Source organism: Anser anser, assembly GCF_964211835.1.
Source record: "Anser anser genome assembly, chromosome: 2".
Taxonomy (NCBI): domain Eukaryota; kingdom Metazoa; phylum Chordata; class Aves; order Anseriformes; family Anatidae; genus Anser; species Anser anser.
In genome coordinates, this window is record NC_139721.1 from 74032043 (window position 1) to 74058848 (window position 26806).

General features: G+C 36.4%; 1 protein-coding gene across 1 annotated transcript in view; it reads right to left on the reverse strand.

The window, feature by feature from the left end:
* Window positions 1-4549: 4549 nt before the first annotated feature.
* The window catches only part of ABCA13 (ATP binding cassette subfamily A member 13), a 181285-nt gene continuing 159028 nt past the window's right edge, over window positions 4550-26806 (reverse strand). The window contains exons 52-56 of the mRNA XM_083822790.1: window positions 25270-25373; window positions 22548-22640; window positions 9920-10025; window positions 8616-8753; window positions 4550-7091 (exon numbers count right to left, since the gene is read on the reverse strand). Of these exons, the coding sequence (XP_083678916.1) occupies window positions 7002-7091; window positions 8616-8753; window positions 9920-10025; window positions 22548-22640; window positions 25270-25373 (531 nt within the window). The 3' untranslated portion in view covers window positions 4550-7001. The remainder of the gene's footprint in view (window positions 7092-8615; window positions 8754-9919; window positions 10026-22547; window positions 22641-25269; window positions 25374-26806) is intronic.

Genomic DNA, 26806 nt, shown 5'->3' on the forward strand with positions numbered 1-26806 from the left:
AGCGTCTCATCGCCCAGTCTGTACGTGCAGCCAGGTTTCCTTCATGCATTCATAGGAATATAAGATTCTGCTATTCTGACATGTCAGTGTTCCATCTTATACTCACTGTTGGCAATGGGATGTCAAAAAATGACCAAAGGCCCCAGAAGTGAGCAGAATTGTGGGTGATCAACACAATACCAGCCAAGTTCATATATAACGATCAACCCTCCGGATGGGAAATAAATTTGGCCTGGTAGTGTTGATGGATATTACCAAGACTACTGTGTTATGTCAGGTTTCTTTTCCATTAGCATTAAAGATTCTCTTTGTTCTCTTATGAGAGTCCTTCCTTTTTGTGTCCTTCCCTCCACAAAATACTTTGCATGGCCTCTCTACTATTCCTGTGGCTCTGAGAAACACAATAACACTGGTAGCCTACCTCCAGTGTTCTTTCACTTCAATCTTACAGCAATACAAATTGTCTCAAAAATAAATAAATAAATAAACTTTTCCTTTCACTCTATTCCCTTTTTCTTTTACCTTATTCCCCCTTCCCCTCCTACCCTCTCTCTTTTAATCTGGCTGCACACCTGGGATGGCTTTGAAAAACTGACCTACAAATAAAACTGTTTCTCATTTCAAATCCCCTGAGCTAGTCTTTCTCTATTTAGTTTTAAATATGGAGAGACCTGTCTTACAAGACGAGACCAATGGACTGAAAAAAATGCAGATGCTCTGGCTGTCTCTAAACTTAATGACAAGACGACATATTTGTTTCACTAATCTCAGAAAAAGGGTTCTTTTCATAATTTTGCCACTATCTTCCTTCACAGCCTGAAACGAGTAATTTACTCATTTTGTTTATACCTTCTTTTTTGGGGGGAAATTATTTTGGCTATTTATACTTAACATTTTTGAAATCCTCTACTGTCATATCTTCAGAGCACATTAGACAACTGCATCTGTCTTCATCACACTTCTCAACACCATTGCCTTTTGATCCAACCAATACTTACTTCTTTGGCACAGTGAAAGAGCAGACCTGAAGGAATTAAAAACAGATTGTGCAGCTGATACACCAGAAGGAAAGGATGCCATCCAAAGGGACCTGGACAAGATGAGAAATGGGCCAATGTGAACTGCATGAGATTCAACAAGTCCAAGTGCAAGGTACTGTACCCGGGCTGGGGCAATCCCAGGCATGAGTACAGACTGGGAGAAGAACTCATTGAGATCAGCCCTGCAGAGAAGGACTCAGGGATTCTGGTGGACAAAAAGCTCGACATGAGCCAGCAGTATGTGCTTGCAGCCCAGAAGGCCAACTGCATCCTGGGCTGCATCAACAGGAGCAGCCAGCAGGTCGAGGGAGGTGATTGTCACCCTCTGCCCTGCCCTTGTGAGGCCCCACTTTGAGTGCTGCATCCAGGTCTGGTGCCCCGAGCACAAGAAGAATGTGGGGCTGTTAGAGTGGGTCCATGAAGATAATCAGAGGTCTGGAACTCCTCTCCTATGAAAAAGGGCTGAGAGAGCTGGGGATGTTCAGCATGGAGAACAGAGAGCTCCGAGCAGACCTCATTGTGGCCTTTCAGTACTTAAAGGGAACTTATAAAAAAGATGGACTGCAACTTTTTACACAGACAGATGATAATAGGACAAGGAGAAACGGTTTTAAACTAAAAGAGGGAAGATTTAGGTCAGATGTGAGGAGGAAATTCTTCACTCAAGAGGGTGGTGAGGCACTGGAAGAGTTTGCCTCAATTACTATACATCTAGAAAATCTATCTCTTAATTGCACAGTTTGCAAAAAGAAGAAAAAAATCTTCAAAATATATTTTGTGCAATAGCTTTTACTGCTGGTTAAACCAAACCATGCATTCAGTAAAAATAAATAAATTAATTAATCAATTAAATTTAAAAAAAAAAAGAGAGAGACTAGTAAAATACAGTTGTTTCAATAACAGCATGTGAACAGCCTCAGCTCTGGGCCATCAATAAGCATTTTAAGTGACTAGTTGGCCATTGGCAAGTATCACTTCTAATCATTTAGTTATCTTTGGGGAAAAGAAACTAAAAAAATAAAAACTTCAAAATGTGCATTACCTTAATGCTTACCTTTCATATACTGAGAATGCTCTCAGATCTAGGTTCAACCTGTACTGGATTCACATATTACTTATAGAATTGATACATATTAATGACTTCTATTAAGAAAATAATTTGATGTTCTTTTTATTAGACAATTATTATCAGCTACAAAGTCCTGGATGACTACAACTCCTTAGCTAGATTATTATGTGAATTTTCCATTTTACTCAAAATAAATGCCACACATTCCTTCACTCAAGCACTCAAGTTCTCCTTAGCCATAATTTTTAAAGTCTGAAGAACCAGCTCTGAATCAAAAAAAAAAGAAAAAAAAACCACTTTCACTTTTCGTAGAAGTTGAATCAAGTTCCAAATGATTTAACTCTGAGAGGATTGTTAAGATTTTACAGGGATCTAGTTACTGAATATAATAATGTGTATAATGTGCATAGAAGAGGAGTTTAATTATATGCAATACACTTAATTATAAACCAGCATTTACTACCTCAGTATGAGGGTGGAAGAACTCCTGACTGATCTTACCTTAAATTGCAGCACATTAGAGGATCCTATTCTTTTCCTGCTGGGTGCCTCATAGTCAGCTGAATCCTAAGGCACTTCTTTAAATTGTCCATGGCACCAGCTGCTTAACAGGCAGCAAAATTATACACGTATTTTATCCTGTAGCTGGAATAAATTAGTTGCACACGGAAATCTGACCTGTTAACTTAACCATTTACTTTTATAGCTTATATTTTCTGTTTCTCCACTTGTCTTTTGTGGGAAAGTGAATATGAACATCGCCAGTTTGATCTGCTTAAGTTAAGGATGTGCATATACTTTTACAGCACAAAAGTGTGATTACAGCTTTCTTGTGGCCGTTGCTGAAGAAGCCAGAATTTACCCCAACATGTATTTCCACGTAGCAATACGCATGAGGGCACTGCTGAAACAATATTCACTGTGTTGCTAAAATTTAATAAAGAAAAAAAATGCTTTGGTTTCTTCAGTGATCCATATCATCATTCAGCATGGAGAATTCATCTGTTAAAACATTCAGCAGAACCTTGCCTGGTGAAAGCAGCAGGCTATTGCTTTCTCTGTAATAGCAAGGTATCTGTGATTTCTGCTTTACACATGCTGCCCCGTTCCATTGCACTTGCATTAGTTTTATTTGCAAGTACCTAACATGCAACTCAGGAAGCATCTTCTTTTTAGTTACTGTAGATCTCAGGAAAATTGTCTGACCTAGCTGGCTCTCAATCACTTAAAGCAAGATACTCACATTGCTAGCTTTGATCTCCCTATTCTTTAGAAAGAAAAATTGAAAGTGCTGACATAAAAAGATTAAATCACATTAAACTGAATCAAAGAAACTGTCAGCTTTTCTACTTACTAGGAAAGGACCAGGAAAGTAATATTCTTAGCTAAATTAGGTTTAGACTGATGTATGAGTTGAACAGCTCCAACAACAGCCAGATTCAACTCCCTAATTTAGGAGATTTCAGACCCCAATTATTCAAATTTCATAAGGACAAACAAGCTCAAAAGGCTCCCATCATCATCCCAGTCAGGGTACATACTTTCCACTACCCTGAGAGAAATTTACCATCTTTGGTCATGACTGAATCAAACCAGGATTTTTTTTTTTTTCTGGGGCAGAAATGCATTCAGAAATTTAATATGAAGCAGGATGCAAAATATCAGTTCAAGAGTTTTGCCATCCTGTCTACTACTCCCATTACCCCACCACCTTTACTGAATTTGTGGTCTTTTGATCTAAGGTTCAGCCCTACAGTTTATTTTTGCCCACCTTTTCCTATAACTTTATGAAAGTTAAGATAGGGCATGAAATAATCAGCACTACAGTTGGCAGAAGCTCTTCTGTTGATTTAGACAATGGAATAGTCCCTTAAAGTATGAAAATCATCTCCCCAGCTTCAATTTTGAGCATTTGAGAATTTCAGTTGAATTTCTAATTTTGAGCTTAATCCCAGTTTAAGACCCGGGGTGAAGGGAATACATTCATACTAAGGGAAACTACAAGTTGAAATACCATGAACCTTCCCTATCAAAAGTCTCACAAGAAAAGTTACTGTTTTGAATCCTCAGCCGTCTTTGATTCAAAATTCAGGAGTGTTAGAAGAAGAGGTATTTCTGCATGCTCTGTGAATTCAAGGACTATTTCATCATTAACATATAAATGGCCTTTTCTGTCCAGACTCCTAGTTTAGGACTTATTTATTTATTTATTTATTTTTAATTAAAAAAAATCTTCAAAAACTGGTCTTGAAACACATATTTCAGGAATGCAGCAATTCAAGTAGACGGAAAATGTCCTCTGAGAGAGAACCCAGTATACTGGAACTCAATTAGATTTTGACCTTCTTCAACCATAAAGGATTGGGAGACAAACATTGTTCGCTACTTGCCTGAATTAAATTGGGTCTCCTGAGATGCATATGAAGCAATTTTAAAAAAGAAAAACACTGTTAACTGAATTTACTCAACCATCAGTCTGAAGTAAACCTTATTTACTGTATTCATCTATTACACTAATATAATCTTTCACATTTTAATAAAAATGACATTTAATTAGTGTTACACAGCCAAACCCTGAAAAAGCTCCTCTATCTACACATTCAGCTAGGCCACCATTTTTCAGTTTCACCACACAAGTCCTGTGTGCTTTAATGCTTCCCTTGGTCTAAGAAAGCTGCAGGACTGTTTTATTAATTCAACTCCCTGTCACACTTCCTAGGCAGAAATAGGCATTCTTGTCACAATTCTATACAAATGGGACTTTTAAGCTAAGCTGCCTTATGCCCCGAGAACTGACACGCTTCCCTTTCCCAAAACCAACCTTCTAAATTTCCTCATGTATTGTTCCTTTTTTAAGGACTTGTGATGGTTGAAAGACAGAGTTATTAGAGATTATTAAAAAATAAAAATAATATAAAATAAAAAAGAAAGCAAGCCAATCAATCATAATGCCACTAATTTACAGACATAAACATAGCAACAGGGAAGAAAAAAAAAAAAAAGCCCTATACCCATCTTCTTGCCATACTTTCCTTTCTATTTTTCCATCCTAGCAACAGCTCCAGAAGCTTTCTTCTGTTGAGTGGATTCAGACTATGACTCAAAGATGCTTGGTTGTGCTTTGTACATTCAGTTTCTTCCACCCTAAGCAGGCCACTCTTAGCATACCCCCATTTCTGCCGAAATTTCCAGCATCTGCCTGCTTTTTCTTTTGCCCCCTACTTCTTTCACACACTGCTAAGACTGAAGACTGACCATTCTTGTTCTGTTTGTAAACCTGAGAAACTTCACACTCCCAGCGTCATTCAGAAAAAAGTTAATTGTTTTCACCTCAGACACAGCCATCCCATTGTACCAGGGTAAGAAAGTAATTTCATAAACTCACTTGCTTTGATCTATAGATACATACAAGTCTGTATGTCAAGTCTGTAAATCTTCACTTTTTTTTTTTTTTCCTTTAGGACTTCATTTCACCTTTATAAAAATAGGCAACCTGAATTCTAATTTTAGAAAACCAAAGTGGGACAAAACCACAACAACAAACCAAGTGTTAGTAAAAGCATTAATAAGCAGTCTTCTGAGTCAGCTTGCAAAGCCTAAAACACAAATACTTTTTTATTTATTTTTTTGCTGTTGTTGTTGTTTAATATTTCATCACTGTACAGCAGGGAATTTGATCATTAGCACTAAAAAAAATGATGTTTTAAAATCAGATTTTTCAATCTCAAGGTATAACTCCCACCTACCCTGCCCACCCCAGAACCCAGCAATACACTTCCAAGTCACGAGTTCTACAGTTTCAACTATTGAGCAATATAGTCCAACAAAAGTGATATCAGCTACTTTTACAGAATTGCCAAAGGGCTTGACTTGAAAAAGCCAGCAGCTTACCCCAAGAAATTTTTCATTATTTTTTTTCCACAAAACAAAAGGAGTTTTTATTCATTAGAGTTCACTTCTTTTACATGTGCACAGGCTGAAGGCTTTGGCATTGCCTCATAGGAAGCATCTAGCAACAAAATACACAATTATTGAAAAGTTTATTGATCAATGTTTGAACGCTTAGCTTATTTTTTTAATATGCCCCTTAAACAGAATTTTGACATTTTCTTAAGAAAAAAAAAAAAAGCTGGGGAAAAGGAAATAGGTCATTAGAAAGATACTTGAGAATTCCACCAGCAGCAACCTGTAGGCGTAAGGGAAAACTCATTGTCAAGTATGATTTATGAAGCCTTATTAAATTTACTTAACATAACTGGGAAGCAGACTAGTACACTAATACCCTCTTTAACATAGACCCTCGTGGAATATAGTGCATCCTTTATACAATAAAAAGGCTAATTTAGCTTGTCACAACACAGATCTGAATTAATGCAGAAGTCAAAAGGCTCTCAATTTGTGCTATTAAATAAAAATATTGGGTGATAGCCTAGCTATTTCAACCATTCAATGATTTTTTTCTTACCTTGCTAAAAATCAGTTATTAAGTGTGCATGCAAGAGAAAATTACTGTAGTCAAATGAATATAGATCCACCACAAAAAAATAAAAATAAAAAAATAAAAAATCCACTACACACAGTGACATTTCAGATCAGCTTTTTTTTCTTACACAAAGCTGCATTAATTAGGCCATGTGTATTATAAAATTCCAGTTCATTTCAAAGCATTACTTTCTGGCAGATTTTTGGTCTGCATGTAACTAGTCCTGTTTTACTGAGAACTCGTATCATTCCTTCTGGACTACAAATGCCAACTCACCTCTGCTCCTACTATATTCTCCTCACTCACAAACTGTTAAAAGCTGAAAGTTTTATTACATAAAAAAATGTGTGTATATATACACAAACATACACACACACAAATGCTGCTGAAGCTCTATCCTGTTGTGAGCCTAGACTGGCAAGTGGTCTTGATGAACGATGGGAGGTTCCTGTGAAGAAGGCGAGGTACCTTGCTGTTGTGTAGCAAAATTAATAAATACCTGTAAGGCAAGAAAAAAGTAGGACTTTCAAAATAACAGTATTTGAACAAAAACTTTGGAGACGTAGCTGGTGATTTTTTTCAGTTGCTTTTCTAAGCTTTTCTGACACAAAAATTAATAGTTTATGCTGCAAGAACCCCCCTAGAGATATGTTTTGTAAACTCTATAAATAAACCCTCTTCACCTCTCCAGCTAACACAGTGGTTGATGAACTATAAAAACAACGGTAAAATGAGTTACCAACTTATATATGAAAATCATATTTTACTGCTACACAAGTTACTGAGAAATAATTGTTTTACTTTGCATTTAAATGGCATGCCAGAAGAACTTTAGCCTGCTGTTTCTATCAACCACCATCACACAGATGAAAGTCCAGATATTTCAAGGCAAAGGTATACTTCTGAACACTACACAGTAATGATTCAACAACTCATGTGCCTCCTTTATATATGAATATATTTATTTTTTTTTTCTGAACAGATCTTACTACAGAAAGACTTGTTTACTTTTAAATCACACAACTATTTGACAGCAAGGAATGGAGAGGGAAAGATGGCTATTCTTGATTCAAATGATCATATTATTCACATGCAAACAAACAGGGTGGGTAATAAGGGTGTTTGTTATTCAAGAGAACTATTTTCCTGTTTAAGACTGACACTCAGTTAGTCAGGGAGAAGAAACAAGAGTAGGTGACTGAGGTGATGAATCACCATGAATAATGCAGAGGAAGTAAGCTTGAGTGAACAACTCCTGAACAATCATCAGACTGGAATCATCGTACATTCAGCTATTCAGTGAATAGATAATTTACAAGCAGTTAAAAGATTAGTACAAATCAGAATATTTCACTAATGATTTGCACAAGGGTAAAAGGAATATGTTCACACCATTTATCATACAAATTAATATTTTGACTAGATGTGACTCCGTCAGTTTGCAGAATACATAACAAGAAGTTGCATACAAGAATGCTCTAACACATCACAGCCACTCAGAAATCCCACCCTTGCTATTGTTCTCCTATTCCTTCTGCCCAAATAGGATTTCTTTGTTGTTAATAGCGGGGTCTCTTCTGTCTGTTTGTGCATTTCCACTGTTCTCTATTGTGCAGCATAACACTCACTGCAAAAAAAAGGAAACTCAAAGGAAAATGTCCTGTAAGCCTATGGTTTACTGTGATTTACAGACTTGTTCAGTCTTTTGAAGGGTGTTGGTAAGATCCCAACTTTTATACTGTGGTGGGTAGTTCACAGTCCTGCCTTCTCATCTCATACAGAATGGGATGCATCTAAGCAGTAATCATGCTTGCACATATAATACAAGCATGTGGCTTCATGTGCTGCTTTGACTGTGCTCACCTGCAGTGTAAAAGCAGTAGGGTTCACATGTTACTGTGTAGATCTGAGACAGTCTGCAACTGCTGGTTTATCACATACATCCAGCAAATGATTTTAATGCATCAATAATTACAGTAACACAGAAAGAATGTTAAAAAAAAATGTAAAAAAAAAAAAATACCTGTTCCAGCGTGGGTTGGTTAATGGAGTAGTGTTTGATTTGGAGAAAATCTTTGTGGTTCTCTAGGACTCTGAAGAGCTCGGCTAAGCATCCCTCGCTTCGAGGGACATGGTACTCAAGCAGGTTAAGATGCTGTCCCTGTAAAAAAGTAAAAATAATAAAAACAGATAAAAGTGAATGCACACGATGATGAAGTTGTATTTGCTTTAACCAGTCTGGTTTCAGTAGACCTTCACTGCAAATTAACAATATGAGCTTTTAAATAAGAATATATTTTGCCTGCATTGGTAGCTAAATGAAATGTTCTTACTTGGAACATACGTATTTAGTGCATGTTCTGAGATGACATTTTGTTAATCTCATAAAAGATATATAAATTTAGGACTCTTTTATGTTATAGGATTCAAATTTAATTGATGGTAGCCCTGATGCAATGGAGTTTGGGAAGACATGAGGCAGTAAACCAAAGTTTAGTTACCAGTAGGCTTACACATACCCACTTTGACTATACACAAAATGAAAAAATATTGGATTCCCTCATCATTATGTAATCAAGTGGCTGGTATCTAAGAAAGGGAAATTTTCTGTTAATCTGTGTGCTTGTTTTGAGCTTTTGTACATCATAAGATTGCCTTTGATCCTTGCACTGAACTAACACAGATATAAATGAAAACAAAGGAAAATTTATAATGTAATGGGATAGGATATAAAAGAATCCTTAGTAACAATTTCTGCAGTAGGATGCTCTTCAGTTTTATTTATTTATTTACTAAACTTCATTTCAGCCAGAGAAAAGTCTTTCTCTCTTAATTCTATGCTTTATTGGTAAGTTTCCTGGGAAAATATATGTATTAAAAAAGAAAAAAAAAACCATATATCTAGAGAGAGAATCTAATTACTATAGGTCTTTTGTAAGGTTTCATATCAAATAAAAGAATCTCAGTAAAGACAGAGTTGCCAGCTGTGGACCTTAACTACACTCTCAGCAAACTCACTTCATTCCTAATACAGGTGAACAAAAAAGCAAGTTTATCTTGGTCAACAATAAAATCACAAGAAAATTATTACATAGAGAAAGGACCTATTTGTTTATGTTGCCTAAATGACCATTTGGAGTTGATTTAATCAATATTACAAGTCAGATTTTTAAAAATTGCTTAATAGGAAAATGAAAAAGATGCATATGCATACTTCTCCAGAAAAAAAAAAAAATCAATATATATAAACATGTATACATTGTTCTTATCAGCCCACACTTAATCTTGTTGTAGAATAATTACTATGATGAGGAATTTCAGCTGTACCTTAAATTGTGCTCCAGGAAAATGCAGCTGTAGACAGTCCAGAATCATTCTTCGAGAGCTTATTTCTTTGCTCAGCCAAACTTTGACAGAATAGCCATCCCCAAACCTGAGAATGATACACAGAAACATAGATCCAGTCATCTACTCTATGAAGTCAGGAAGAATATATTTCTTTTTTCATTTAGTTTTCCTGTAATGATTATGGTAAATAACATCATGTACGCCTATTGCATTATCACTGGGATATTAGCATTATACTATAAAAAGCAGACACTGATTTCAATGAGAAAGTTGTTAAATTAATGGTAACAAACAGAAAACAAACAAACAAAAAAAAACTTTGTTATCCATAGGTTTTAGTTACAATACTATATTTTATTATACTTTGTACCTTAGGCTAACTAAAGGATACTTTAATTACAACACTGCTTTGAAGAGTTATCAAAAGAAAAAAAAAAGCTATGAAATTTTCTAGTTACAAACAAAAAAAGAAATCCTTTATTTTAACTTTTCTGATGATGTAACACTATTTCAAACCTTTTAACAAAGCAGGACAGTTTTTATTTCAGCAAATATGTGTACAATATGTTTTTACAGATACACAAAGTACACAGGTATTTAGGGAGGTGGCAAAGTTAATGAATTTTCTTTAGCTCTTCGGCCACACAATCTGTTTCAATCTAACCAACACATTATTTTTTGTTAGATTTACCTGTTGTTGAAGTTCCAATACATCTACCAACACTGAAATCACATCCAGAGCCTCACACGTGTTGCTTAAGTGACAGAAGTTATGCAGCACTGGGGGCAAGGGCAGAGCTCAGCAGAGATGGGGTGACTCAGGGCTGCTGCATGCCTCCCTGCAGCTACACACCCTCCCGTTGTCTTCACTGGCTTGGTTATTCACTAGGGAAAAAAGCCCAGCCAGAGCCAAGTTGGAAGAGCTTTCCTCTCACCCGTGGCAATGCTCTCAGCATGGGTTTTTGCTGGGACTTTACTACTGGCACCAAGCCACTGCTGCTCTCTGTTGTCCAGGAGTAACGGAAAGGCAGATCTGGGAGGGCGACAGGGAGCTCTGGCTGCGTGTCCACATCCTCCCAGAAACCTGGTGGTTCCTCTACCTTCCCATTCCACCACTCCCATATCTTTCACTCCAATGTTATTTCCTTTTTTTCAGGCTCCAGCCCCAGAATGACTCATCCCCAAATCCTTCACTCCATTCTTCTATTTCTATTACCTATTCTCCCTATTGCTCCCTCATGCCAATGCCCCTTCCTGGGTACACCTCTGTGATTCAGGGTAGTGACCGAGTTAATTGGATCCGACAGCTATGAAGCACGTTTTCACATGATCAAAGCAGAAGTAAATATTGTAGCATACTCTATGATGCTGCCCTTTTCAAATATAGAAAATAATGTCTACAGAATCTCAATCAAAGTGTAACAAAAATAATAAGGACTATTTGGAGACATGTCCAGTTTAACCACTGTCTAAGTAACTGCCAGCTAAATACTTCAGATGAAGCACCTTATGTCCCTCATCTATAATGCATATAGAGCAACGTAAGGGCTTTAACTTTTATTTTATGCTGTACCTCCATTGTTATAAAGCCTTTGGTTGTTTTGCTTTTGGAAGGGGGGAGGGAGTTGATTTTGTTTTTAGCCAAATACAGCCGCTGAACCAACTGAATTATAGTAAGAAGAAACATTCTTGATTCAGTGTCCTGTTTGCTTGTTCTTGAAGGACATTATATGAATAAATCCTCTCCATTCCAAGCTGCAGGGTACCAGCTATTCACTGAGCAGCGTGACCTGACAGATGAACAGTGCTGTTACACTAAAGGGATCCAGAACAGGGTAGAATCCAAAGCAGTGGCTGGGTGGTTTGCTTCACAATGATTTACTAACACATAATAGATCTCTAATTAAATCTTTTAAATGCATAGCATCCTCCCTGCAAAAATACATATGACAATAAAAAAGATGTTACAAAGATGGATATAGTTAACAAGGGTGTTCAGTTTAGATGACAGCCAACCTGAGGCAACATTTTACAAGAGATCACTGATTCTGATCAGTTTTCTGGCATTTCTAGACATCCACTGTTGAATCACAGTTTGAAAAATGCTGGCTTATGGAGATGCTCAATGGTCTCGTAAAACAAAATTGTTGCACGAAATGAAGTTTCCAAAGAAAATGAATCAAAATTCTGATTAGCAAAGACCAACAAGCCCGTGCAACTTCATTTTAATTCTAAATTGTGAACGGCATGAACACGAGCACAGTACAAATAAAAAGCTTTAAAAGATTTTTTTCTCTTCTGGCTAGTCAAATTACGATGTTTCTATACCTTGATTTTATAATTCACTTCAGTAAAGCAGCTCCCATTACAGAGTAAGCTGATCAGCAATAAACATTTCCCCTTGCTATAATCAGCAAGCTGCTTTCCGTAGCACACTGAGGCAGTGGAAATTGAGTTGACCATTCGTTTTCACTCTGTTTTGCTCTCTGAATCAGACTATATAATTAATTCAGAAACCCAAAGTGGAATTACAGGGAAAAGCACAATCTGGTTTGATTAGCACTGTTAGAATCAAACCTTTAACAACTGATAGTTCAAGACCTAAGGAGGGAAACATTATCATTAAAATGGCTTAAGTTGAGCCAGCACACCTGTTCAGCAGCCATCTGTTGCAAAAGAATCACCATCTCTTCAAAGCTATTCAACAAAGATATTTTCCATTGCTAATTTCTATCACTCACTTTAACAACACCTGCATTTTTATTTGTGTATGCACACACGCACAAACACATATTCTAACAAAAAATATTTTTGCTCTTTATCTTTTCTCTCTTTTCTCTCAGTCAAGCTAGTTGTTTAAGCTTGACTTTCACTTCATCAGCAGTTCTAGGAGAATTATTTGAGTGCTTTATCTACTAAAATGCAACCATGAGACTGAAACTAACACATACATTCCCAGACTGATTTTAAAGTAGTTGAGTATTAACAACAGCATCAACTGAAGAAGTATGAACTTAGCAAAGACTACAAAATGCATCCAACTGCTCCACACTTGTAATTGCATGGGTCTTCAAGCTCACTGAGCAGCTCAAATAATGAGGGAAAAATGGAACTTAAAATGGAACAAGGAATGAAAAAAAATCACAATTGTAAAATGGAACAATTGGGAATTACAAAACAGGCTAAAACTTTTCAGCACAGAAAAAAAAGATGTCTAGGTGGTAGAAAGGTGCCCCAAATCATGACTGGCCTAGACAACACAATTAATGATTGCTTCTTCACTCTCCTATGATCCTGTTTTTCATGCAAGACCAGAGACCATCAAAATGAATTAGAGCGAAAGGAATTCAAATTCAGTAAGGGAAACTAATTTTCCATATAGCACATGAAAACCATAGAACTCATTGACACAGGATATGCTGGGTGCCAGGATTTGACATGAGCTGAGTAAGAGATTAGGGAAATTCATGGGGGGGGCCGGGGAAAATCCACTAAGGGCTTTTCTGGTTTAGGAAATCTCTAAGAAGCAAATTGCTGAAGGCTTGCTGAGTAATCTGAAAAAGTATCTTAATGTGCTTATCTGGTCCTCCTACTTTTCCCTCCTGGCCAGTATTAGACAGAGAGGATACAATGTTAGATGGGTCTTTGGTCTGACCTTGTAGCTGGTAGTAAAAATATAACAAAGTAGAGGTCAGCCTGGGCTAACTTCCCAAATGGTTCCCCCATTTTCGGAGGGGGTTTCCAGCCCTTGATGTAGCCATGATGGCAGCCATGCTGCCAATAGTATAAGGATAGATAATATTAAGTTAGTTCACATGTATGTCCACCCAAGCTGCAGTCACACAATGGACTAAGGTGTAGCCAAATTTATGAGCAAGCCCCCCAGGATGCTTTCTTGGGGCTCCTTCTAGCTTTGCAGTAGGAATGGAAGTACATTCAGTTGCCAAAAGGCTAAAAATTCTCATACCGAGTAGAGGGGCTACCACTTTAAGCAAACCAAGTAATACTAACTTCTCAGTGTTCTCTTCTGCCCATTTTTCAGAGGTCCTGGGTTAGAGATTTGAGTGGGAATAAGAAAAGTTCCTGAAATACAATGCCTTGTACTCAGATGAGCCTACACTTGGATGGTCAAAAGGGGTCCCTAAAGGTACTAACACAGTGTTTTTCAGAGCTAGCCCATGACATCCTGTTTTCTGTGAAAGGTAAAAAATCAAGTCCAGTATCAGCAGACTTCTTTCTATTTGCTCTACAATAGTCTTTATTATATCTCTATTATAAACAATTTCCTTTGAAATTGTTAGGAGTTTGCTTGTTCACAAACAAACAAAACCTAATCTAGAAACCACTGTTTTAATTTACAAGATAGTCAAGTATGACCAGCTCCTTGAATCACACTCTTTCCAAACCCATAACTCTTCTTTCCCCACACCAAAATTGCTGAATGTAACCCCAGGAAATCAAGAACATGGCCATATTTCCTAAGCCTTGATGAAAATCAAATCAAATCAAATCAAATCAAATCAAATCAAATCAAATCAAATCTTATCATCCTTACGTTTTTTGTTGTTGTTGTTTTGAAATAAAATCAACAAAGATTACATTTCCTGGAGAATATTATGCTATTAAGTTTTAGCATCTGTGTGTGTATATATGTATGTGTGTGTGTGTTTGTGTGTGTGCATGTATGTAAGTATATATTTATACACACACATCAAAAAATTACAGCTCACGAAAAGTTTACTTGTGGAAATATAATGTGCATACTTTATATAAGCACTAGTCTGAGTGATTAAAAGAATACTCCAAAATGACATTATTGAATAAAAAATAAAAAGAACATTGGCACTTAACGTTTGAAAGGAAATGCATCTTTTAGAATATATGCCATAAATCAAAGAAGGAGAATAATTTGATACTGAGCTGTTTGCCACGATGTTTCAGTTTGCATTCATTTACAGACAGATAAGGTTCTGCTTTCCATAAAGTCTCATCTAGACAAGCCAACACTTATTCCAATATGATTACTCAGGCACAGGATACAGATTCAGGTCATTCACTATTAAGAGGTATAGAAAGACAATATCTAAGATAGAAGAAAGGTTTCTAAATTTGAGGTATGTGAAATACTTGCTTTATTTTTAAAAAAATTGTTACTATCAAATGCAAAAATAACTTGTAAAATTCAAATTCATTCTGCAATTATTCAGAACAACCTTAGTGCTGCTGAACAAACAATAAAAACTTAATTAGATGCAATAACAACTAACTTACAAAATCTATCTTCCATATACTATTCATAGATTGTTTCATCTTTTTTTAGTTGATTATGATTTTTCCAGGATAACAATAGAAACATAAAAACAGCTATTAAAACAACAAGTAATACTTGTTCAAGTACATTGTACATGCATTTGTGTTCACATATACTCCAAGCTTTCATACAAAGTCACCTAAAGTAAATTTCTATATTCAATAATATCATTGCAATAACAGTGATAGTCTCAGATTATGAACAATGCAGGGTACAATGTTACCATGCTGTCTGAATTTCAGGTTTTTAAATGCTTAGGTATGATTTCCAAATATGTGCTAAAAACTTCAAAAAATCTTATTAATTGTATGTACAACTGTATGCACACAAAATCTGTCCCTGTACAAATGTATGTATATGTGCTTGTGTTTGCATATACAGGCAAGTATCAGAGATCTGTTACTCTTTTTTTACTTACATATTGCATTCCCTGAGAAATAGGAAGAGCAGCACTGTAATTCTATGCAAGGCTGATGGCGGAGCCTACAAAGAACCAGAACAACAGTTCCTTAAAGTGCCTTCTGGGGCTCAACAGTCAAAAAAGCAGAAGGAAGTAATATTATCTATGTGTTTCTGTCACTGTTTTCTGTTTGTTTTTGTAGTGATTTTTTTTTATCAGAATATTATACACTAAGATGTCTATTGAAAGGACCTTACCAACAATTTAAGTTCAAATTCTCAAGTTCAAAAAATGTTAGAATGAAGGTCAGCTCTGAAATCCACATTCAAACAACTGGAATATCTGCATTATTATATAAGCTTTAATTGCATCACTGCATAGTATGTCTTATAGAAATCCCTACCGTGAAGAGTTTACAAGATAAACTGGAGGTAAATGCTCAGAGAATTGATTTTGTCTACTGAAATATCTGGAAAATGTTGTAAGTAAGACAGCAGATTGCTGAGTAAGTGCTTCACCGTTCTGGTGGATGAGAATGGCTCTGTGGAAGCAAATCCTACCCTTCCACTCCAGTACACCTCTGTGACCTGTGGTAATTCACTCAGACCACATTTTTCACTACTGCTTCCTACCCTGCTAAGTGCCCACCTTGAGACCTAGGGCTCCAATCTGCAGAAAGAATTCATAGTACTTTCATAACACTCACTGCTACAGCTGAAAATAGCAATGGCTTTGTGGTTTTGAGAATAGCAAGCACTAGGTATTGCTAAAATATTTAGTCATAAACTGCTCAGATTGGCTACCCAAAACCTTTTAACTTTAGCATATTTGTCATGCTCCAGTTACTTCTCTATAAAATGGAGATAATTATTTCAAATCCTGTTTCCTGGAAGTATCATTGAAAACATAGATGTTAATATTTACAAAGCACTGCTCTAATGAATGCTGATAATAGTATTTTTAGAGACAGGTTTGAAAAATGCCTAGTAAAGACAGATCACATGCTAGGGGAAGAGAATACAAGTACGCAGCTATACTGCAGTGTCCTGCAGGAAACACCATATAAAATTTCACCCCCCAAAATTGCATTGTGATGTACACACAGAGTAGGGCTGAACTAATGTTGCACAAAGTTTTTTATGAGTATGAAGATAGCTTTGATTTCTGAACTCACATTGCATATGCTTTTAAAGTTGTAGAACTGTTTTCTTAAAGATTTCCTCTGGGAAGATTTAAAAATAGCTATATTGCATGAATACACATTTATGCATCTACTGCCTTAATACGTTTTTCATGTACAAAAGGAATTTATGTTGTCTATCAACAGGAATAAAAATCATATTTTTGAATATCATCACTTCTACATTTTATGTAAGAAAGTCACTGCAAATATTCCTGTTAGTATGATAACACACTGTCCAATGACGGCTGAAATATTCATGAGATCTTTAAACTTAAACCTTTTTTTTTCCATTTAAGAAATCCACATGCGAGTTATCTTGAGAAAAGCAATAAAATATTCTTAATCAACCTTCTAAAAAAATGTAAAGTGTAAATAGCTTGGCAACACATCTTCCATTCTAACTGCTATAACAAATGGATTAATTGCTGGGTAATTTAATCAGATTGCTTGCTGATACAATTTGAACAATGACTTGATGTGTGTCCAGCACTTGAAAAATTGGTATGGATTTTTCAGCTAAAAGAAGTCTGTCCAGATGGCCCTAAAATGAAGAATGGTACTCAAAATGTTGTTCCCATAGGATTGGCCAGCTGTACCTAACATGGAAATGCTTCTGTGATTTTTTAAAAAAAACATTAAGTATAATGGAGAATACTGGAGAGATCGTTTAGATGTAATCCATTCACAGTTTAGAGTAATTGACTCAGTTGGCAGGAGTCAACTGAAATTCTGTTTTAATAGGCACAACTGTTAACACATCTATCTCATACAAACTATATCTAGAACTAAGATGCTAACTTTTTGGAAATTACTCTTCAATTCATTCTTCCTGGCTAACACCTCTTTTGGCCTTATTCAGAAATTTGCCACCTGCAAAAAAAAAAAAAAAAAAAAAAAGAGCTCTTCTAAAGAAGTCTAATACTCATACTACTGAGAAACATTTGAGTGTACTTTAAATGTTTAAACAGATAAACATAGTCAGGGCTCAACAGTTGGGAATAAAATCTAAAATACCTTCAATTGTGGAGAGGAGACATTTTTGGGTGAGCACTTGGTAACAGGCTTGCACAAGAGCTGGAAAAATTAAAAAAGTCTCACACATTAGAAGCAGCATGTGTCACTTTTTATATCCCTATGAAGCTTTTATGCACATTAAAAAGCACATTAGCATCTTCCTGGAGCTCACTCATAGCCTTCATAGCAGAATTTTGTACTGCCATCTGACAAACCTGTATTCAGTCCAAGACTATGGTCTTTTGCATCTGCCGAGGGCTGAAAGTGTACTGAGAAAGAAAGCTGAATCCTTGAAACTTCCCACCACAGCAAAGAAGGAAATTTAACAGGGCTCCAAGGAAGACCCATTAAGACTTCATCAAACATCCATCAAAAAGGCAATCATAACTAACCATTTAGTTATAACTGGAATGGTACTAAAGGAAAAGCAAATAAAACAATTCTGATGGTTTCCATCAAGACAGACAGAATCCCCACAAAGAGAAGAAAAATGTAATTTTAGTGAATGTAGCTACATATAAAAGAGGAAAAAAAAATCCTAAGACTTTAATACTATCACATGTTAAATTAAAATGTGCTTCCGCAGTAATTTCTTAAAATCTAGGACTCATTCTATCATAAATAAAACCTCTATGAAAGTGCTCTGGTTTAAATGTTCATACAGTGTTTACATTTCTTTCTTTTATCCAGTCAAAGCTAGATTAGGTTACCTGTAATTGATTTTTAAGTATTTGTTCAATCTAATTTGTAGAACAAATTGAAGATAGACCAAAGATATCAACAGCTGCTTATAAATAAGAGAAAAATAAAAAATCATGAGTTGTAAAATCTAACACAACAGAAAACCATAATAATCTATAATGATGGCCCCCATGAATTTCTTTTGGTACAATTCCTGCTTGTTAATATTAAGTATACTGCCAGTATGATTAATCCACATACATAACACACAAAAGCATCATCAAGAAACAATTTCTATAGTATGAGTAATTTAGATCAAATCAGGTGCAGGAAAATTAGTTTTTCTTGTGCTTTTATTTCACTTACTTTGCTTCATGAAAGAGTTTTGTTAAACAAAATGTAAAGCAATGGGGTTTTTTACTCTGAGAAGGTGGCAGGGACAAATACACTAGACTGTGTTAATGCAGGTAAACACTGAAAAAAAAGAATTAACCAGCAATCATACCAGTGGATACGGCTGTTAAGGAAAGTGTTCTTCAGCTGGCAGACTTTTTTACAAAGAAAAGATTTAGAAATGTTTATGGTTTATCATTTTAGAAGGAAAAAAGTTTTGCTCCGTATGAGAGTATATGACAGGACTATCATATACATATCACAGGGAGGGAAGGAAAATGGGAAGGAAGGATAAACTCTTTCAGGTCCTGGACATTTTTCAGGACGATAAGGATAATCACAGATGGAGTGGAAAGTGAGAAAATGACAATTACAATAATTTAAATCTTAATTATTTCAATGGTTTGGAGTAGTAAGTAAAGGAATCCTGCTTCTCTCGTGCAGATGGAGAAGTCCTCTGCAAGACAGGCACATGGTAGCATATCTGGAAATTGTCCGAAGATAGGTTTGGAAGGTGAATTATACAGAGGTACTAGACTTCTTAAACCCTTAACAATGACCATATTTATTAGGTGTGTGGTAACCTGAAGTCTATGATGGAGTACTGTATGGACAAGTGAAGAAAACCACAGTCAGTAGGTCTGTCTGGAGGGAAGACTGGAAACTAGAGTAACATAATAATAGCAATACAAGGACATTTTTTGGCTTCTCACCAGCACTTATCAAAAGTTTTCCAAAGAAAGCATGGAAATCTCTTTACTGTACATTTAATTTAAAAATAAATAAATAAAAAAAAAAGCAGCTTTAACAGCTGCTTGTATATGAGGTTTTAAGACTACGGTCTCTACAGTTGTTTTTGCTCTCAGAGCCAAGAAAATGAATTAGGCAGTCAGAGAGAATTCAGACAACTGTATAATTTTAATTAAATCCTTTGGTAAAGCTAGTGATTATTTTATCCTAATAAAAGGTTTTAAAGTTTTAGAAAAATTCAATATGTTCCTGAACAATAGGTGTGGAAAATTTGGAGACTAAATCAATCAACAAGCTAGAAGTTAAAGGGATTTTTGTCTTGCCTTAAATGAAAATCTTCGTGCAGCTTCACCTACACAGTTTCAATTGAAAGCTTCAGTGATACAGGTGTCCAGTGCACATATTAACCCACATGAATGCTACTGATTTGCTTTGAAGTCATGGCAATACAAGAAACACAAACCTGCTGGTAGTATGTAATCTTAGTACATAGTGTTTTTGTTTTATATATAGAGAGATAGATTTAAAAAATAATTACTATGAATATGCCTACCAAACATTCTCATCTTGAACTTGGTTTGGAGAGTTTAAAAGAGGAGCTGATACAGCATTGACTTGTGAATGGCTGATCTGTGAATGTCTTGATGTTCTTAGAATTAATTTGAGTATTCTTCCAGCATGTCACATAGTTTATTCTTCTGCACTGAATTTTTTACTGTGATCTGAAAGAGGTATATTATAGAATCACAGAATGGTTTGGGTTGAAAGGGACCTTAAAAGCCATCTGATTCCAACCCCCTGCCATAGCCAGGGACACCTCCCACCAGACCAGGCTGCTCAAAGCCCCATCCAGCCTGGCCTTAAATACTTCAAGGGAGGGGGCATCCACAGCTTCTCTGGGCAAACTGCTCCAGTGCCTCACCATGCTCATAGTAAAGAATTTCTTCCTAATATCTAATCTAAAGTTCCTCTCTTTAGTTTAAAACCATTACTCCTCGTCCTATCACCACGCTCCCTGACAAAGAGTCCCTCCCCAGCTTTCCCATAGGCCCCCCTTAGGTACTGGAAGGCTGCAGTGAGGTCTCCCCAGAGCCTTCTCTTCTCCAGGCTGAACAACCCCAGCAGCTCTCTCCACCTGAAAGAGTATCTAGAGAGAGAGGATAGAAAAAATCAAGAAATGTCCTATTTATATGAATATGGTGTGTAATTATGAGTATGTTTAGGATTTCTTACTTCCAAAAAAAGCTGGATGAAAAGATGCTGCTAAAGGAAGCATCAGGAGGGGCAAAACAGTGACAAAGTCACTGAGAGGATAATGGTGAACCTAAACTTTGTGGAATGTTCCCCCCACATGGTCAAGCTGAGGAGACAGAGACACGTACACCCTCCAGAGGATCTGAAATATTTAAAAAAAAAAAAAGAAAAAAGAGAGAGAGAGAATGCCCACATTTATCATAGCTATCTTACACGCTCAACTGAAGTGCCTAAGAACCTAGTAATACTGTTTTCCCTTTTCAGGGGACATGCACATCTTCAAAAAGCATTTTTACCTGCCCGAGGTCTACATTGTCTTCTACAGACATCTGTCTCTTACTACAAAAGGAATAAGGGCGCCTGCAGTCCTACTAAACTACTTCAGCTAGTGGGACAATAGACCTTTCTATGCTTTGAAATTTGGCCAAAATGTACTAGATAGCAAAGAAAAAGAGCTAGAAACAAAAGAACTGGAAACTCCTGGAGGGCTTCTCCTGCCTCCAGAAACTGAGGTAACTACTCTGAATGGCATGCAAACATGAATATGACCACACAGAACAAGCACAAATATGGAAGCAGACCTCAGTTCTTTTCACCATCCTGTTCACAGGTCTGAAGGTCTATTTTGCTGTTAAAAAAAAAAAAAAAGAAAAAAAAAGCAAAAACAAAAAAAAAACTTGGAAGGAAAGAGTACATTAAGGTAAACATGATTCAGGCCTGCCATGCTAATGCAGCTGAGAAGCAAGGGCCTACAGTTCTATCCAAAGGACAGAAAGCCAGAAGTGCCCTCAAGGGACAAAAAGTTGTATGAGACTACAGAGTGCTTTATACCCATAACATAGCACAGTTTCTGTAGAGCTTGTTTACATTGTCAAGTGTATCTGTACTCAAGAGTGCTAAATGCTGAGCTGGTACAAACCATTGTGGCCTTGCAGCTTGTAAATGAGCAATGCCATTACACAGCCGGCTGTCTGGATGCCATAAAAGTTCTACTTATCACTGAATGTAAATGTTCTATCTCTAAGTTGCAGCAGGTCTGCCTTCCACTTCTGGTCCTGTTTTCTTCATGGTCAATTCAGCCCATCCTCTAAATAAACATCCCCATAAACAGATGTTAAATTAACTTATGAGCAGAGTTGAAGTAGAAGAGATGCTCATCCACACCAGGAAAAGAAAGCAGAAAACTATAGCATAAATATCTAAAATTACCAGTGAATTTGTTAGGAGACAGTAATGGTTCAAAATGCATTGCCTTACTGTGCTGACCTGTTAAGTGCTTCTTTCTCTTACGAAAAATTATCACAAGGAACTAAAGGGTATCCCATTATATCACAGAATGTTGAAATCTCACAATGCATTTCTCAGGTTGAGTGCAGAAGTGCTTCATTTAGATACAGATCTGTCTTCTTCAATTACCAGTGAAGACTACAAAGCATTTTAGTAATGCCATATGTCAATTTAGCTTGCTGAGATATCCTAATTGGCTCCTTTTTTAACTTTAGTGATGGCAGGAAAAGATGTGCTTAGCAGTCATAAGTATTTATGCCTTGGCACTACCAAATATCTAGCCAGTTCTGAGACTGAAGGTATCTGCAGAAGATTCAATGTTGATATATAATACCTGTTTTTAATGTGCTGGGGAGAACCAAGACACTTGAAGCTTCCATTCACCATAATAGCAAGCCGTGTGCAAAGGGCTTCACATTCTTCCATACTACAAAACATGGTGGAGAAAAGAAAAAGGGGTTAAAAGAAGACAAGTGAAAACAGAGAACGCTATTTATACCTACCTTTAATTAAAATGGAAGTAATCTGAACAGCTGAAAAAATAGGTACAACAAAACCTTTGGTTTTAAAGGCAACAGTTGAAATTGTAGCCCTCATTGGTTCATACCAAAATATAATTACCACATGACAGCTAGAAAAGAGCCTCAAAACTGAGTTTATGGTTTTAGTCCATAACTAATTTAACCAATCTAGCTATGATACAAAGGTTTTATTACTACAGCCACACACTTGGTAGGCAGTCTCAGAAATGCCACTGAGTGTGAGGCCGTTATTCCCTGTAAAACATGTTTGTGGTCATTTTAAGCAAAGGGATGGAGGGAGAAAAATGAAGTTTGCACAGCTCGCCTCTTGCAAAATATATCTCCTTAAAAACGAAAGTTACCCTTAGCCTGACTTCAGGACAGAAGAAGATGCAATACACTATAGTCCAACCAGAATTTAGGACATGGAATAGTAACTGAATAGAAAAGCATGATTCTGTTAGATATGGCTGCTTCAGATGATAAAGAATAACTTTGACTTGTAAAGCTTAGGGCAGATATGCGGCCTTTCTACATATTACACAGAATTATGTAAGCATTTCTTCCAAAGTATTGCTTCAGACAGGACATCAGTCAGGACATATTCATCAAAGAGTTGACTTCTCAAAGAGAAGTCGAAGTTGTTTGATGTTCTTGCAATTCACTGTGCTTACTTCCCCATTGCCTCTGAGAAAGCTAAAAAGTCTTCTTGAATGCCTCAGCCATACAGCAGTCCAAATTATAGTATTTACTGAGTGAGCAGGGAGATTAAGTACCCTCCTAGGAATAATTTTCTTAAAATGGGACAGGAATAGGGTGAAAACTGCCAAACCACAAGCCACTATGTTTAAGAGAGATGGGGAAACAGCTAACGCATTTTCCCACAAAGCAGGAAGTTAGCTGAGTCATTTTGGCATGTAGTGTCATAATGCTCCTCTTGGCATAACAGTTCCCAGTTAGGACAAAATAACACAAATTTAGGCCTGTATGGACAGTCAATACAACCACATTCCTCTCCTGCCTCAAAACAGAAGTTGCACATTTTTTCTGAAAAAGAAGTAAATAGGTCTCAAAAGCCAATCTTTACACAGGAAACCATCTCTATACCTCAGTGCATTTACTTGCTGATATGCATAAAGATTCATTTCATAAGAAGGAATATTTTACTTATGAAGCAGCCTTCAAGAGAATAATCTCAAATAAATCTCCAATGGCCTTCAGCAAATAGTATAAAATAATTTCTCCTTCATCCAACCTGGCACAACAATGTCTGATTAATTAGAAACGAGATGTGTACACTATCACTGTACTTATAACTGCTTCAGCCAGAAGTCATTAATTTGTGGAGCTAAATGAGCAATTAGTTACAATTTATTTGATGGATTTATTTATTTATTTATTCTGTTCACAGCATATTAATAATGAGACCACACATCTCTTCTGTTTAGCTGGTGTTTGACAACAGAGGGTTCTTACTATGGACTGGAAAGTTAAAGCAAACTTTACTGAAGATGATTTAATTCACACTGTGTAACTTCTGTTCCCTAATGAGTGAGCTGGTAAACACTTGGGGATCAAATACAGGTATGTGCTTTTGAAGATTCAGTTTCCATGAACAGAATTCTTGAAACTTCTGAATGCATTTTTTTCAGCAATAATGTCGCACACACATGTACAGGGACAACAAATAGACGTTTTGAGAACATCTGAAAATTTTAACACCCAGCAAACCTATAAGGAAGTTTTGCTACATTCTGTTATTGATTCATTTACCTTTCAAATTTCATTTGGCCAAAACATCGTGTTGCTGTTTTGATTAATCATTTTTTGTCCTTTCTGGGCATGTTTTCATGACCTTCAATCAAAGACATTTTATATATAATTATACTGACTATACTATATTCCCTAGGGGAACATGTAATTTATTCCATTCTACTATAGACATTAAAAAACAGTTCTGATGTTTTCCCCAATACAATGATGCACCAATAAGCATACCAAAGAATTGACAAGATAGACGCTTCCAAGAAGACAGGGTCAATCCTTCCATTTCCAGCAGTGGATACAGAGAATAGCTGAGGTATCTGTCTTTAGCATACTATAGCATTCTCCTTCAATACACTCATGCAAAACAAAATCATTAATAAAATCAGAAAAGGGCTTTCCACTCCCATGTTTCTAAGGATTTGTAAAGTGGGCAACTGCAAAAGGATAACTTTTGTTCCGAACAAGAAGAGATGCTGCAACATTGAATGGAAAGAGCATAGAAAAGGGAAGAATCACTGCATCATCTTTCTGCCTGTAGCCTCCTTAAGCCACAATCTAATCCTTGAAAAATGTATATGGAAAATATTTATGATTTATGTAAGTTCAACTTTCATGAGCAGGAAGGAGTTGCCATAAGATACCAAAAATAGTGAATATGAGAGTGAAAAAAGAGTGAATATGCCTTCAGAATATGCTCCTCTGCCCTCAGTTAAGAGCAAGTCAGGAAGGAGAATAGGAATATGCTTGCTGCTGTAATAAGGGTCGCACCTGTGGGATGTCAGCACAACTGCACAGCCATCCTGAACTTCCTTCAGAATGGTTTTCCAAAGGTAGCGTTTAGAGCAAGGATCCATCCCGGAACTGGGCTCATCCTATGGGAAAAATGAAAATAATGATACAGCAGTATAGGAAAAAGACAGCAGACTTCCAGCCCAGCATGGACAGAATTCACAGTAACAGTACATATTTGTCTCTTTTTAAAAACTATGGTTTGGAGAGATAACTGAAAAGACACCCTGATCAGTTTTTTGTGTTAGTACATTTAACTTCATTTCTATATTTATAAAATGCATTTTTTTTATTCAAGAGACGTGTATATGTGTGTGTGTATATATATGTAATATATATATATGTATATATATACATTCTGCAAGGTTTTGGTTTGTGTCTGTTCCCCTACATGCATAGCTGCCATGAGCACAAACAAGTGCTGAAGAACTCCTGTAACTCACAGCTGCTTGCTACTGCTCACCCCATACAAGGCATGGACAGTATGTTTGGACTCTACATCCTCCAGCTGTTACTCCTAGAGTCCCTTTAGAAAAACTCCCGCCCATGACGGAAAGAATCCACAGAATTAAATAATGACCCAATCAGTGCTGCCCAATGCAAACTCTCTGACTTTTCCTGTTTCCAACTCAGATGGCTTCCACGGAGAAAGAAGCAAAGCTACAAAGACTACATTTCCCCTTCCTATCTAATCCTGCTGTCCTCAGTAGATCAAATTTTGACCTCTTCTACTCATAGAAACATAAGGAATGGTATCTTATTGTCTAAAGCTATTCTCTGTCACAACAAAACTAGCGAGAAGTCTCTTTAACTCCTTAACTCTTTAAACTCTATGTTAATTTTAATACTGTACAATTTCATGAGGGCTGTCAGCACCTTCATGACATACCAAATTAGGATAGCATGGGCTTGGCTAATGTATTTGCAGCAGGGACTCCTAGCTGAAAATTGTAAGCAGAGTTATCAAGAAACAAAGCAAACAAAGCATCCTGTCTGATGCTGATTGTGGTGCTAAGCTACCAACAACAAAGGTGAAAAGGAATTCGGTTCAGCCTCTTAACTGTAGAGGGGTAACAAAACAAAGATAAAAAGCAGCAAAACTGAAAATGAAATATAATAATAATAATGATAAAAAAAACTACGGCTATCACCTAAATTAATAGCTACAATCCTGGATGCAAGATGGAAGCAGATACAGTAGTTTACATTGGTGCTTTTGCTTCTCAGACAAAAAAAAAAAAGGGAGAATTTTTTTAAAATACTGAGCAGCTCCCTTAAAATCAGATAGCTTTTTTAAAACCAACCAAATCTTTTAAAGTGTTTGACATGTTTATACATTTCTTTCCTTTTGTCATTACATATGCAATAGCATCTGCCCTCAAGGTATGGCTACTTGCAGTAGCAAGCTGTCATAAAAACATTAAAAAACAGTTGGAGCATTTTCTAAGATCAGGAAAAAAGCACTGAATTAAGATTATCTCCTTTTACTAACTGAACCAGTGTCAGTTTAAGCATA